This window comes from Pelodiscus sinensis, chromosome 1 (assembly GCF_052426305.1).
Source record: "Pelodiscus sinensis isolate ZL-2025 chromosome 1, ASM5242630v1, whole genome shotgun sequence".
In the NCBI taxonomy this organism is placed as follows: Eukaryota; Metazoa; Chordata; order Testudines; family Trionychidae; genus Pelodiscus; species Pelodiscus sinensis.
In genome coordinates this window covers 345,000,981-345,016,591 of record NC_143052.1, presented here as the reverse complement: position 1 = coordinate 345,016,591, position 15,611 = coordinate 345,000,981, and the positions used below count along the sequence as shown (strand labels likewise).

The 15,611-nt window shown below is 43.8% G+C and overlaps 1 protein-coding gene across 2 annotated transcripts in view; it reads left to right on the top strand.

Annotated features, from left to right (window-relative positions):
• C2CD3 (C2 domain containing 3 centriole elongation regulator) overlaps window positions 1–9,317 on the top strand; it is an 84,417-nt gene extending 75,100 nt beyond the window's left edge. For both annotated transcript variants that reach the window (XM_075919584.2, XM_075919583.2), the window contains exon 33: window positions 8,161–9,317. In XM_075919584.2, the coding sequence (XP_075775699.2) occupies window positions 8,161–8,304 (144 nt within the window). In that variant the 3' untranslated portion in view covers window positions 8,305–9,317. The remainder of the gene's footprint in view (window positions 1–8,160) is intronic.
• The last annotated feature ends 6,294 nt before the right edge of the window (window positions 9,318–15,611 follow it).

Below are 15,611 nucleotides of genomic sequence, written 5' to 3'. Positions count from 1 at the left end.
TCAGTGTTCTGTGCTGCTGTTTAGCTGTAATTTACCTCTAAATACAATGAGTAGACCTATGACACCTTAGAGACTAACAGAATTATATAGTATCATGAGCTTAATGTCTAAATGTCTTCTAAGAGCTCAGCAAGCAGTGGAATGCTGCTAGACAATATTTACCTCTCGTCGTTAGCAAAATTCTCTGGTTTGGTGCCAATCAGGTCCTGAGTGTGCCAGACTAGAGAGGTTCAACCCATATAGTCTGAATAAGAGTAACTTTCCTTCTTTCTCAAATTGTGCAGGATTAACATTGTCTTTATCATGCTTTTCTACTAGTTTTCTTACTCCCCATAGTGTCTTCCAGGAAAAACAGGGTAGATCACACTAAATCAGGAAAGACTTTTTTTTAAAACCCACAAATTTGAATTAAAGCTTCTATACATCACGAAGAAAAAAGGTCACCGTCCAATTTATTTTCCCCTTTGCAGGTGACTTTTAAGGCTATTTGAAGAGTTAGGTGTTTTTCGGTGGTCTTTGGTTTACCTTTAAACCAAAAAAAGTCTTCTAATAATTTATACTCTTTAATAACAAAGAATTTTAAACAATTGCATCAGGACTAGATCTAAAATGGGAAACTTCAGACCCAAAGGAAAGTTTTTCAGAATGTTAAGAGTATGTGAAAACAGGGTTATAATCAAAGTCCCTCCGTAATTGTAACAACTGCCATTATCATAAAAGCTATACTAATCAAACGACTTTAGAACTTTGGGCATAGCTAGTGATTTCATAGTGATAATCTTCTATCATGCCAAGTTATAGAGTCCGTTGCATAATAGCAATGAGACATTCCAGATAACTGGTTTCAAGATAATCCTATCTTCTTGTGCATTTATAACATTAACCAAGATGTACTATTCTGCCTTAGGGTGAGATTCTGCTTCCACTAAAGTCAATGGCAAAATTCCTGTTGGCTTCAAAGGGAGCTGGCTGTATTTGTTGCATAAGCACAAGATATGAGTTCATATGTTTGAGATTACTAAAATGACCTGTGTCAGTTTTAATATGCTCACAAAAATGGTAGACACATCAGAAAGCTAAAAATCCTTTAGCACAAAGCAGATGGAATTCTCTAGCCGGTCTCAATATTTTTTTATGACAGAATCTACACACCTGATGTTCTCTTTCAGCGACAGAGCTAGTTCTAAAGCTGAATAGAGGAACATATTTCCGAAGGGCTTGCCATTTAGAGTAATAGTAGATATGGATAGGAGTTATCATTTGGAGGCAGAACTAACCTGAAAAGCTTTGGTTTTTATACAGTAATGCTGTTTTAATAGCATTTGATACTGGGATGGGCTTGATGGCTCCCTGGGAATGTTGTAGATGCAAAGAGGCAAGCTCAGCTCTGGGAGCAGAATGGACTCCTATGTTGGCCTCTGTTGATAAAGTGCTACATTAACTGAGTTTTGCAGGGAGCTTGGCTGACTTCTCACACTCCAGCACAGTGAGAGGAGGTCTTTGTTCAGAAGGAGAAATGTTTACATTAAATGGTGATTCTAAGGCTTCTTAAAAAGGCAGATTCCAGGTTGCATGAAAGGAACATAGATTTTTTTGGCTTTTCTCTGAAACCTGGGGCATACGTCACTTGTTGGGAACATCTGGGTAGATCTCATTTAATCAGTTCCCTGCTATTGCAGGGACCTTGGGTATTGAAACCCCTAGATCCTTTCTGTTCCCTGACTATGGCACACAATAGTTTAGGCTCCTGAGGGAAGCAATACTTGGATTTGGTGTCTGGATGCTAGTTGGTGTTCAGTGGCCTGTGATATGCAGGATGTCAGACTAGATGATCTGGTGGTCCCTTTGGATGTTAAACTCTATGACTCTGGTTCACTTCATGGCATCAGACCCGTGGTTCATCTAGTCCAATGTCTTGTCTCCAATGGTGGCCAACACCAGATACTTCAAAAAAGGCTCCAGAAACCCTATATTTGGCAAATGTAGGATAACATGTCCCTTATGAGGGTCTCAATCTGTTTCCTAATTAGACTGATACATGAGGTTTGAAATCCCTTCCAAATTTTTGTTAGCACTAACTATTCTAATCTGCATATTTTTGTTACCCATATACATTTCCAGGTCTTATTTGAATCTGTATTCTTGGCTCCAGTATCTAGTGGCAGTGAGTTCCACAGTCTAATCACACATGGTTTGAAAAATCAGTTCTGAATTTGCCACCATTCAGTTTCATTTAATGTGTTTATTTCTTTTGCTCTGAGACAGATGCTCCCACTCTACCTTCTCTGGACTATTCATGATTTTGTTAACTCTAAGCATACCCCCTCTTAATCTGGTCAAGTAATTACTAGCCTTTTTGCGGCTTTGGAATTAATAGCATGAATACATCAGGCAGCAGAAGTGCTGGGTCTGAGAATTTGTAGCATTTTAAGCAAAGGAAGATACCAAAGTAGAAAGATAAGTGTATTACAAATAGAAATTTTGTGCATACCACACCGATAAAGGATTTGTGTCAAATTCATTATAAGAAATGGAATGGTAGAGTATCAAACGTGATTATCATCATCCTGACACTTCCTAAATATAAATTATAGGAGATATAGGCCACAAATAGCATAAGATTTAAGAAAGTGTCAAGAGAAATGTTCTCATGAAGCCACTACTCAAAACTCAGTTGTTTTTGTATTTCCTACAATGCCAGAATATTCAGTAATGTGGAATCATAGCCTGGGCTTGAGAACTCACTAGAAACCTATTGCCATTATTACAATATAAACCTGCTTCTATCTTACATTGTGTTCCATTTGTTCTGAAGGTTCCATAATCACCTCATAAAGTGATGTACAAACTAGATAGATGCTTCAGAGAGGCAGTTGTGTTAGTCTGATTCAGCAAAAGCAATGAAGAGTCCTGCGGCACCATAAAGATTAACAAATTATTTGGGAATAAACTTTTGTGGGCTAAAACCTACTTCATCATATGCAACAAAGTGAGAAGTAGATTCTAGCCCACAAAAGCTTATGCCCAAATAAATTTGTTAATCTTTAAGGTGCCACAGGACTCCTCATTTTCAAACTATACATAAAAGATCATTAAACTTACCCCTGGCATTCAGGTACCTCTAGAGTAGAAACAGGACATTTGTCAAGCAGCTCACAGTAATATTATAGTTGAGAACAAGAAGTAAACAATACTGCCTCCACTTGAAACTAACAAAGAAATTTAGGGAAGCAAAACATAGTTGTCCAAGTTGGAATTTGGCCAGAAAAGTAGGGTTAGTATCCCAAATTACGGTGGGTCTTTAATAATAGCTGAAGGACCTGTGTAAGAGCTGATCAGGCTAATTTAACTAGGGTGTATAGGGTGCATTCTGACAAGCTATTTTTGAGAAATATACTTAACACTTTTCAAATACATTATATTTATGGTAAGAAATTAATCTGGAATCCAAATCCAATTTTTTGTGCGGTGAAAGAGGGAAAGCTATTTATCAGCGTCACTTGTGCTTCCCATTTTACATTTTCAAGATGACTTGCTTACTAATTGTGTGCATAGGTCAACTGAGTTAGCGCAGAGCCAGTTCAGGCTGGTTACTGTTTCTCCAGCCAGTATTCATGTTTCAGCTGTTTCACAGACACTTGGGAGGGGGAGGAAAGAGAAGAGAATAAGTTGCTGATTTGGGCTTTAGACAACCTTGAGAGGGTCGTAGGGCAGACAGGAAGCTGTATATGGGTTGCAAGCATATTACTCTACTCGTTTCTAATTTCTGTTGTTGCCAACCCTGCAATCAATTTCTTCCAACATCTGTTTAGGCTTAGGAAATCCTAGTGTCACTTTCCATTTTTGTTTTTCAGTATCATATATATATATAGTAGCCCAGTCTGTGACTCTGTATCGCTGAAATGCTGGCTGGTCCCTCTAGGCGGCGCTGCTGCCTGAGTCATGTCCTTTGCCTCCTGCTGTGGCGCTCAGCTGACTTCTGCGCCACTCAGCTGAGCCGCCACGGGGGAGCAAGCGGCCGTTTGGGCGCCGTGGTCCCCATGCAGCACCCAAACAGTTGCTTGCGCCACTTGTTCCCCCGTGGCGGCCTGGCTGAGCGGCACAGAAGTCAGCCGAGCGCCACGGCGGGAGAGGAAGGGGGTGGGGCGGTGACGTACACGGCCAGGGGTTGGGACCTGGCCTTGTACGTCACCGCCCTGCTCCCCTTTGCCTCCTGCCGTGGCGCTCAGCTGACTTCTGCGCTGCTCAGCTGGGTCGCCGCAGAGGAGCAAGTGGCGCAAGCGACCGTTTGGGCTCCGCGCTCCCCCAAGTGAGAGGCAGGAGGGGGGGATAAGAGAAAGAGAGAGTGAGAGTCAGGAGGGGAAGGAGAAGAGAAAGAGAGAGGTAGGAGGCGGAGGAGAGCTGAGAGAGAGAGTGGGGAAGGCAGGAGGAGGAGGAGAGAGAGAGAGACGTGGAGAAGAGACCCGAAAATCCCGTCTTATGACGGGCTATTGGCTAGTGTTTAAAGAGGACACCATTAGAAGTTTTTGCAGGGCTGTAGCATTATTGCCTGGCACCATTTTGTTCCCTTTCAAAGTAAACTTTCTGATTTGGTGCAGTACAGTTGAGAAGCTGCATGTTATAACTAGGACCCTGTATCAGTCACAGTTCTTTTTAGAAAATTAATAACTAAATGACAAAGTATTGAATTACACTGAGTTTGCATGGAATTAATTTTACAGGGAACAGTCACAACTGGCCAAATTTACTGGCAAAATTCATTCTGTCTTTGAAATTGACTAGGTATTTTGTCTTATAGAATTTATAGACATTTTCCTTTTTAAAAAAGTATTTAAAAGATCACAGTTTGGGGGCATTTTCTCAATTGCCATGTCCTCCATGACATAGTGATTGAAACAGAGCCCTAGTATAATATGGTACATTTCTGATCTCTAATTGCAATCATGTTGTAATTGTGTTTTGACATTGTTCTTGATATAACACAAGAACAAGGGGTCACCCAATGAAATTAATAGGCAGCAGGTTTAAAAGAAACCTTAGGAAGTACTACTTCATACAATGCACAATCAGCCTTTGGAGCTTGTTGCTAAGGGATATTATGAAAGCCAAAAATATAACTGTCCAAAAAGAACTAAATAAGTGCATGGAGGATTGGTCCATCAATGGCTAAGATGGTCAGGGACACAACCCCATGCTCCAGGTGTCTCCAAACCTTCAGTCTTTATGTGCTGGGACTTGACAACAGGGGATGGATCACTCAGTTGCACAGTTCTGTTCATTCCCTCTGAAGGTTTTGGCACCAACCACTGTTGGCAGACAGGATACGGAGCTAGATGGACCTTTGGTCTGACCCAGCATGGCTGTTCTTTTGTTAACTGGTTGCAATGAAAGCAGTTACATTGTGTTCACATAACAGCTTTTTTAACTACACAACTCTGTGTGCCGAAAATGTGTGATTCCACACCTACCACTGGAAAGGTTACGCCATGGTACCAGGCTGTGTTTTTATCAGTGCAATCTGGATTGCTGCCCCAAATTGGATCACTGGGAGCTTTTGGATACACAGGCCTTCTGCAAATGAAGTCACTATTTCTGAAATGTTGGTCCTCATCTTTCAGTGTGATTATAACACATCTTGGTCTTATCTCGAGATGAAATACAAACTAACCTTAACAGCTTCAGCAGCATTTAATGGGCACAGTGGGGCTGGGCAGAAGTGTAGCAACTCCTAAGAACAGGAGGCTGACATCTCCGCCTTTAGCAGGATATAATCCATGGGAAATGGTGTAGGAAGAAGGGCTGTTGTCCACTGTGTCTGAAGTGCAAGGAACCAAATAAGATAAGCCAGTGACCTGCCTGTTCTTAAATGAACAATTTCCACCACAAAGTGATACATCTCGAGGAGGGCAGTGGGCAGATAAAGTTCCTGATATTCTCTGCCTTTGAGAAGAGCTGAGCACTTCAGGATACCTTGATATTTCAAGAGGCATGTGCTTGTGACTATCTGCGAGACCTTGCTGAAGAGAAACAGCCCAGCTTTGTGGTTGAAAGGTCAGACTGGTCTGTGCTTTATAAGTCTATCTCCAGCTGGTGTCAGCAGAAGTGCAGCTTATGCCAAGCTGTGCACTCCTACAACATTGTCCAGTTCTTAAAGTTCAATAGTAGACAAACTTGTGTCTTTTAAGATCTCCTTGGTTGCCAGAATTTGCCTAGTTTGAAACTTATTGGGGAGAGAATGTGTTTTCCTAAGTCCCCTGCTTGTGTTCAGCCTGTCTGTGTATGTGTAGTGGGGCTGAGTGAAGGAGGAAGGGCCCAGAGTGGTCAATATTAGGCCTGTGTTTTAAAATATGCTGCTTTTTAAAACAATCTGAATGAATCTGCTTTCCAGGGGCTCTGTCACTAGTTAGTTTCAGTGTGGAAGAGTCTGACTACAGAAGTAGAACGGGTGTATGTAGGGGTTAGAATGCTAGTTTTTAGAGACTGGGCCATCTGGCAGCTCTCGGCTGACTTCGGTAGCAGAGTGTTTTGCATAGAGAGAGACCGGAACCCACAGGTGTGCCATCCACTAACTTCTGAGAGTTAAAATCCATATCTGAATTTTGCAGCTCTGGCTTATATGTAGCTTTAGACTTTGACTATCTGAAATATTCTCTAGATGGAAATACTGCAGAACTGGTCTTTTGTGTGCTTTTTATCCTTTACCAGATTTCACGGGGGAGCCCCTTGAATGCAGTTTCTTAAACTGGTGGTCCTGACCCAAAAGGGAGTTGCAGTGGGTTTGCAAGGTTATTTTAGGGGGTCACAATATAGTCACCTCTACTTATGTGCTGCTTTCAGAGTTGGGCAGCCAGAGAGCAGTAGCTGTTGGCCAGGTGCCCAGCTCTGAAAGCAGCAGTGCAGAAATAAGGGTTGCAATACCATATCTCACCACCTTACTTCTGCACTGCTGCCTTCAGAACCAGGGAGCTGGAGAGTGGTGGCTGCTGACTGAGGGCCCAGGTCTTCAGGCAACTGTGCAGAAGTAAAGGTGGCAACACCGTACCTCACCATCCTTCCTTCTGTGCTGCTTCTGGCAGCGTCTCTGCCTTCAGAGTGGACTCATAGCCAGCAGCTGCTGCTCTCCAGTTGCCCAGCTCTGAAGGCAGTACTGCAGCCTGGAGCTGTGCAGAAGGAAGGGTAGCAGTGCCACAACCCCACTACAATAACTTTGTGACCCTCTCCCCCACAACTACGTTTTGGATCAGGATCCCTATAATTACAATGCTGAAATATCAGATTTAAATGGCTGAAATCATGAAATTTACGATTTTTAAAATTCTGTGACCATGAAATTAGCCAAAATGGACTGTGAATTTGGAAGGGCCCTACTTATAAAGAGTCTTCCATCACTACCTGGATGCGATACTAACACACAGTAGAGCAAAGTCATCTTCCTAAAAAATCGAATAACTCAAGCCACTGGGGAGGGGGCATTGACACTTCACATTTGGTCCCCTGTTGAGAAACCATAGACGTGTTTTCATTTCTTTTTAATCCCAATGTCTGTAGCATTTTTAAAAAAATATATTCCCTTTTCCACTCCTCTGAGAGTGTTTCTATCCTAGGTACTGAGCACCACATTAATACATGAGAACCATAAGTTGAAATTGACTAAACCATACAACATGGAGAAGTGCAGAAAGCAAGCAAGCAGCAACAATATAGAAAATGTGACTAGCATTTTAAAATTCTTTCAGATTTTATAATCGAAGGTGTCAGTTACAAAGGTGTGGAAACATTTATGTTTTTAACTTGGCAGTGTCCCTTTAAAATGAATGATTTTTGTGGGAGCTGGGGAAAGGAGGCAGTAAAAGCTTTTGTAGAAGCTACATGAAGATAGATAACTTGGGGCTCCTATGAGCCCTTCTAAGACATTATGCCTATTTGGTGCGTGGAATGCGAGAAAAATCTCTTGGAGAATAAGATCAATGAAAAATACAGAACATCCAGTAGGTTATATTCTTCCCGGAAGCAAGAAGAGTGGAAAAGGGAATCTCTTTGGATTTCCAAGTATCAGCCATGCACATGCCAGAGACACTGCTGTTCTTCCTCATGATCACTATAGCACTGCTGTATAATTTCTAAGTGATGTCTAGTATTGCGTCATTGTCTCTTCCTTAGACAGGAAATGGTGCTGCTGCAGAGAGAATTTCATACAGAAGACAGAACCGTCAGAAACCAAACCTGACGTCAGCTGATCTGCCAGAAGAAGAGACAAAAAGAATTGCCAGGATATTTTCTGCACAGCTGACCAAAAAAGAATAGCAGAAGTATCCGAGCAGCTATGTAGAGAGGATGTGCTTTCTTCAGTAGTGCTCATGCTCAACGTTTGGGGAAACTCTGGCACTTTCTACAGGAGATTAGCCCTCCTGACTTTAAAAGAAAAATGGTATCCTTCCTTTCATGACCATGTCAGCACAGGACCATTCTCCTGAAAGAGAAAGAAATAAGATTGATTTAACGTGTAATTGACCCTCATTTAAGTGGGAGTTAAGTACCCACATCAAAAAAAAAGAAGATACAGCATACCCTCTATTCCCATGGATCTTTTGAAAGTTGAGGGTGCTGTGTATCTTTTTAAGATCAGATTACTCAAGAAAAGAGCTGACTTTAGTAACTTGAACGATGTCATCTGATCTCAGAATATCTCAGGGAAGATGAAATTTCCAAAGCTCAATTTATGGGAAATTCTAATGATCCTTTTTTGCCTGCTAGGTAAGGGAACATTCAGTTGTTTGGACAAACTACTTTTTCTTCATGGAGGTGGGGAGAGGTAAAAGCTGTTTCAGTTTTAAGAAAAATGAATTATCAAGTTCACTTTTCTCCATGAGAGAAAGTGTTTTAGAATCCTCTGCAACAAGATACACAATTACAGTCTCCAAGCAAATGTGCAAAGGCAGACAACCTGGATTTGGGAAGCTAAAATCACTGTTTTGTATGTTAATAGCTTTTTTAGAAATATTTTTATTTGTAAGACAAATCTGTTGCCTTGAATGCTGAAGTAATGCTTATTTTTTATATGGGTTGGATAGATCGTAAGTAAAATGTACAGCTACTGTAAAATATTTTATACAAAACTGTTTTGCTAGCAAGTTTGGAATTGTGTGCATATAAATTATTTTTATTAATTTATGTAGTAATTTCCAATTTTTAAAAATCACAAGTTTCAGGTGTCTCCAGATAGCTAACCTTAAACACAAACCATGCTAACTTATTTTTTTAAATATCTTATTTAAACAGTGGTTTTTTTTAAATAAAATTTGTACTTTTGTGCCTTCCTGCTGTTTAAGGTGTTGTTTTAGAATTATTATTGTTTACATGTTTCAAGGCTGTTACCGTTCTGGCACTCTGAGTGCAGAAGGTCGGGGCCCGCAAGAGACCTTTAAAATACCTTGCCTCTATAGGATTCTGCTTAAAAGCTCTCCAAAGTCACAGATTCCCTGGCTTTGGGGGAGAGGCTGCCACCACCAAGTGAAAATCCCTAACACGAGAGCTTGAATAAAAAGAGAAAACAAACTGCAGTCTTTGATAGCTGATCTCAGTCTTAGGCGTGCACACACAGCCCTCCTGTTACCATTCAGGACACAAAAATTAAATCATTGCCTTAAAGATGGTGATTTTATAACAAAACAAAAAGATACACTTGGTAAAGCATATTAGGTTGCTAGGTGTTATAAAGCAACTGAGGAAAGAACATATTAAAATACAGAATTGTATCTCTGGGATTCATCTTAATTACAGTGTAGGGAGGGGGGACATGGACTCAGCACAAGGGAGTTTAACCAAACAGAACAAAATAACCTGATCATGTCTAAATAGACATTCCTATCTATTCACGCCTTCATGCTTCAAGGTCCATTCCATTCCCATGCCCAGTATTCTTTGTAGGCATGGTAGTTCTGCCTGGTTTTAATTCCACTTGTTCCCCCAACTACTGGCTTAAAACTCTCACAAAGAAAAACAGCAGGGGTATATCTTAGTATTCAAATGTCAACACCTGCCATTGGCTCTCTCCCTACCAGTACCCCCTAGCTACCTGAGTTTAACCCTTTAGTCACCAAATGCTGGGATGTTCAGAAAAGACCAGCACTCTTTCAATCCATCACATGATAAAAAGTTAGAGCTTAATCCTGCTTCCAGTGGACTCAGAGATAAAACTCCTGTTGACTTCAGTGGTGCAAGATTGTGTCTTTGTTCAGAACCTCTAAGGTACCTAAATCCCGTGGGCATTGAAATCAATGAGAGTTAGTTTCCTAAATCCAGAGTCTTAGTAACATTGCTGGGAGAGAATTTCCTAAAAGTTATCCATTTGTGGGAGCCTTTCTCTGAAAATGTTTAGCCCTGGGGAACTGATTAGGTTGGAAACAAGCAATGATGACTGATTTAAAATCTAATTTTAGATCCCTAGTATTCTAAAGTTAATGTAAGATGCAATTTGGGGGCCCTTGGAGTTCCTAGTGGACATAAGTCTGCCTCAAAACTAAGGTTGTCAAGCAATTTTTTAAAATGAATTGCGGTGAAACAAAAGTATTTTGGCTGTGTCAACACAAAATACAAAGTGTACAGTGCTGACTTTATTTTTATTACAAATATTTGCACTGCAAAAATCAAAAATAGTATTTTCCAAGTCACCTAATATAAGTACTGCATTGTGATCTCGTTATCATGAAAGCTGAACTTACAAATGTAGAATTATGTACTTAAAAAAAACCCCTACATTTAAAAAAAAAAAAGTTAAACTTTAGAGCCTACACGTCCACTCAGCCCTACTTCTTGTCCACTAAGACAAATATTTACATGCAAGATGTGTAAAAGATTATGTCTCTTCATGCTTCCACCACCATTCCAGGGAACTTGTGTCCATGCTGATGACAGGGTTTGCTGGATAACAATCCAAAGCAGTGTGGATGGATGCATGTTCATTTTCTGAGTTAGATGTCACCTGCAGAAGGTTGATTTCCTTTATGGGTGATTCAAGTTCTGTAGATTCCTCATCCGAGCATTGCTCTTTTAAGACTTGTGAAGGCATGTTCCACACCTCATCCCTCAGATTATCAACTACCATGAATGTTTAGGAGGTCGAGTGTGACTACAGTTGTGTGAATATCTGATACACACAACACCTTCCTCCAGTGAGCCTCCTCCAGCCTTAGCCATGCAACAGCTTACGCCCAGCTCCTGTAACACTGGATGGCAGCAGGTAAACCTGGGCTACATTGTGCACTGCGAGCTGAGTCACTGAATCCCATTCACACAACATACTTTGTGCAATTGTGTTTACATTTATGGATGTCCTCAGTGCAATGTGGACACAGGTGAACGATCAAGGTGGAGCATCTTGGAGTTCTGTAACCAGGTGAAATTCCTTATCTGGAACTAAATGTCCTGATCCTAGCAACTCAATAGCTGCTGGCTGGGCTGATGTTGGCCGAGTAAAGCCTGAGAGGCTAAATGCCAGTTGGAACAGGAGCACCACACCAGAGGAAGGCTGGCCTTGGCTGCAAGGAAGGTTGTGTTGCTGTAGCCACATCCCTCTTTGTATCATCAGCTGGAAGGCTGGAGAGCAAGCAGTTCCTGTGACTGGTCTGAGCTAAACTCACGGACACCCACAGCAGAGCAAAGGAGGCAGCATGTGATTGTTGACCAACAGCGCATGCCCGGCTGTTGGGCCGAGGGCTGAAGCGTGTCAGCATTTCTCAGGAAAAGCTCTGTGTGAGCTCATCCGGCTGAGATGACCGTGTCAGGCATAAATGTGTGCCAGGCTCTCTGCTCTACAAAAAGCAGACTGGCCCCTATTAAATGTGAGCTGCAAAGGAGATAAATGGCTTAATGCCCTTTGAGGCACATAGAGAGCCAGAAATTCCATTTCCCACCAGATACACACGAGCAGGTTTTTTTCCCCTGCTGGGTTCTTTTCTAGGGGGCAGAACAGGGGGTTGAATCTTTAACCATGACAGCTCTTCTCCCTAATGCATCTGCATGTGAGTGGCAGGTGTTTACAGTTTCACTTGTGTGGCATCTCTCTGGCATCCATGTTGATTCTCCAGGCAGCGCTAGCCCTTGTACGGACTCAGTAGTTAACACAACCTCATTGCTGAGGCATCACGTGGCAGTGAGTTGTCAGTAGAGTCCTCCTTGGCCCTGGACCTGAATGTAAGCTTGGGGCTGGTGACATGACCGGCTTCCCCACCTGGACTCTTGCTCTCACCCTCTCTCTCCATTTTCCTGGCCTAACCCCTACCAGCAACAAGTCACTCTGGGCAGGTCAGAGACAGAAGAAGGTTCTCGTCTCCTGCCATCCTCCGCACTTGATCAGAGACTGAGCAGCGGGGACCATTCACAGCCCAGCACGGTGCCCACAGAAGCAATTAGGGGCTCCCCACTGGAGCAACGAACCAGAGCCCAGCCCCCACTCTGTTCTTCCAACCCACGGAGCCCCTAGTGGGCAGATTCTTCTGGACCATTTCTTCCCTGGGGAGAATACACATCTGGGGCTGGAAATCAGTTTCTTCTCGCTTCATTCTCCCTCCCCCTTCTCATTGGCACAGCTGGCCTCTCATAAGGTTGGCGAGAACATTGCATCCTAGCTAGCGATTCTTCCCCTGGAATGAACCCAGCAGCTGAAATCTGCACATGGCTGTGGGAAATTGCTCCCAGAGCAGCCTCCCCTAAATAAACGGCAGGGTTAGCCGAGGACTGGGACAGGCGGCTAGACTTGGATACTTGGGCTCTGTGCTGCAGGTCTGCGTCACAACAGGCACCAGCCTGCTGGTGCCCTTTTGCTGCCCTGGCCCACTGACAGGCTGGCCTTGCCATCCATTCCTTCTGCTCTCCCATTCCCCATTGCAGGGCAAAGTGGTCCATCATTTCTGTTTGGACAGGAGTTTGGCTCCTAGCTCCATCCCTCCACTTCTTGGATGAAAGGAGCCAACAGGTGTGCAACATCCTGGTCAGCTGTTAACATCCTAAGAACTCAGCCTTCCCCCACAAGTGTCATCGTTGTCCGTAAGCTTCACACCATGGCATATTGGCATGTCCCAGGGACAGGAGGGGTGGGACCCCAACCTTTCTTCTCAAGCATTATTTCCTATCACTTGTAGTAAAGGAGAAGCTCAATGGCAGTATATGGGCATCGACTCACAGTTACGCAATTCTGATTCTCTCCATTAACCATGAGGTTGCGAATTTAATACCATTTCAGGAAAGAGGGAGAAATCAAACTCCCTGTTATTTCCACCCTTAGAATTCCCCGTAAATCTTCTGTTGTTACTTTAGCATTTGGTGTCAATAGTGCCCAGAGAGTGCTAGGGGCTGTACAAACATAGAAGAACTGTCCTGGCCCCAGGACACAGCATTCTAAATAGAAAAATGGCCTTTCTGTGTCTGCCTTCTAGGCTGTAAGTTTTAGTTGCAAGCCCACCTTCTCAACCCCCTTTTCCCTGTCCACTGTGTGTTCACATGCCATGGCAGGAGCCACATGTGCATTGGTTCATTCCACAGTGCAAGCACTGGATAATAACAGCGCACAGTGCTTTGTGGTGTGGAAACTAGGGCAGAGGGCATCTGGGCATTTGCCGTACGTGGATGCCGAGGGACCCCTGGGATGCAGTCTGATGTATTTATGTTCCTAGGTACCTGCAGTGGCAGCTGGAAGCAGATGACTGGAGAGCAGGTGACTGGTGTAAATGTCACATATGGCCCTGCTGACCGTGATACTCAGCCCTTTTGCAGCCCCCCACCCCGCCCCCGTGTGTTAAGGGTCACTCAGTCCATTTCTACAGTACGTCATCGCTGGGCTTCTTTTCAGTTCACGGAAACAGCCTCTGCAAATAGCTGGAGCAGTTGCTGGGGGAGTCCTGGCTGAATTCCATGCTCCCTTGCCATGCATCTATGTTCATATCACTAGACGCAAACCCAACCCCATCAGGCCACTCTGGTTTCAAGCTGCAGAGGGAGAGATGCAACATCGAAGCTCCAACTCGGACTCCAAGCCAGCTGTAGTCACTAGAGAGTTACGTTCACCTGGGTTCATGTGACCCCCAAGCCCACCAAAGTTTGCAAAGCTGAAAGCCACACGGCACGTGTATCGCCACCGGAGACTCTTCTGTGCTGCTTTACAGGGGGACTTAGGACTGGACAGAGCCACTGAGTCCAGTCTTAGCTGTTGTGGGCAACCCCATCACATCATCCCATTCATAAACTGATCACACTGTATCTTAACACTAGTTTGGTTGTTTGCCCCTCACTGCTCCTATGACGGGGAGGGCTACTGTGGACCCTCACTCCTTTGATGGTTAGAAGCCTTCTAATTTCCAACCTTAAGTTAGTTGTGGCCAGTTTATCCCCATTTGTTCTTGTGCAATCAGTTCCCCACCTGACTCTTCAGGCTTGTCAGAACCAGGAGCCCAGCTGTTTCTGTTGTTTGCATTCCATTAAGCTCCAGCAGAGAAACAGGCAGGTCAGTTTCACTTGGGTAATTCGTCTCCCTTCCTGGAGTTCATACCCTAGCACAAGGCTGCAATGGTTGGGCTGCAACGATCACAGAAGAAAGTTTAAACCAAACAAAGAAGTTTTATTGGGGGTTTTAATGGTATCAGCTGCCTAATAAGAATTGGGTTTGGATAAAACTGCACTTTGGGGGAGGGGCAAGAAGTGGTGGATGGTCATTATACACAAACCCAGAATGTATAGCCTAAGGTGCATCGGTGATGCTCAGCCCCAAATCGAGCCGTCCAAAAACTAAAGTTACAGAACGATACATTTCAATGGCAGTGCCATTGTGTTCTGCTTAGCACCATTAGCATGGGAGGTGCTCTCCAGCCAGGAAAAGACCAAGGCCCAAATCCGGAGTGGTGCACAAGGGGGTATACTTTAGATACATGCACCCTGCCTCTGCAGCTAACTCAGGTTCCCAATGGAACTAATTGCATGGGGTTGTTTGGATGTGCTGGCTGGATTCCTGTACTGCCCACACCTGTGAGTGCATAAGCACCTCACAGAGAATAGAGCATATGCTCACAACACCCCTCCCTGCGCAGAGTGGTTAGAAAAGGGAAGTTTTTAATCCCCATTACACAGATAGGGAAACTAAGGCAAGAGAGGCTAACACCAAAGTCCACAAAGGGATTTAGGCTCTGCAGTTCCCCTCGTTTCAATGGAATGGAGCCTAACCTCCCTTTGTGTGTCTGGGACACAGGGACGTGCCCCAGGTCTCTCTCACGCTGACAGTGAATGAAGCAGAATTGAATGCCACTCTTCCGAGTCCCAGCAAGGGACTATATGAGCTTTTAAAAACATCCATCTTGATTCTGCTGCTTTTGTCACTTGCTTCTGGCCCCTTCAGACCATGTTCCCCCTCACGTCTCTCACTTCGGCCTTGCCTGGACCCCCAGGGCCCTGCCTCGGAGCAGCTGCAGTGGGGGTAGCAATGATGCCTGGGCGGGCTCTGAACACGAGATGTTCTGTGGAGCTGCCCCCTCCAGAGCCAGGGCAACAGCCTGAAGTTTCCTAACAGACACCCGGGTCTCATGACTTCTCCTCTCCGAGCTATTTTAAACCCCCGGCCAGATCGA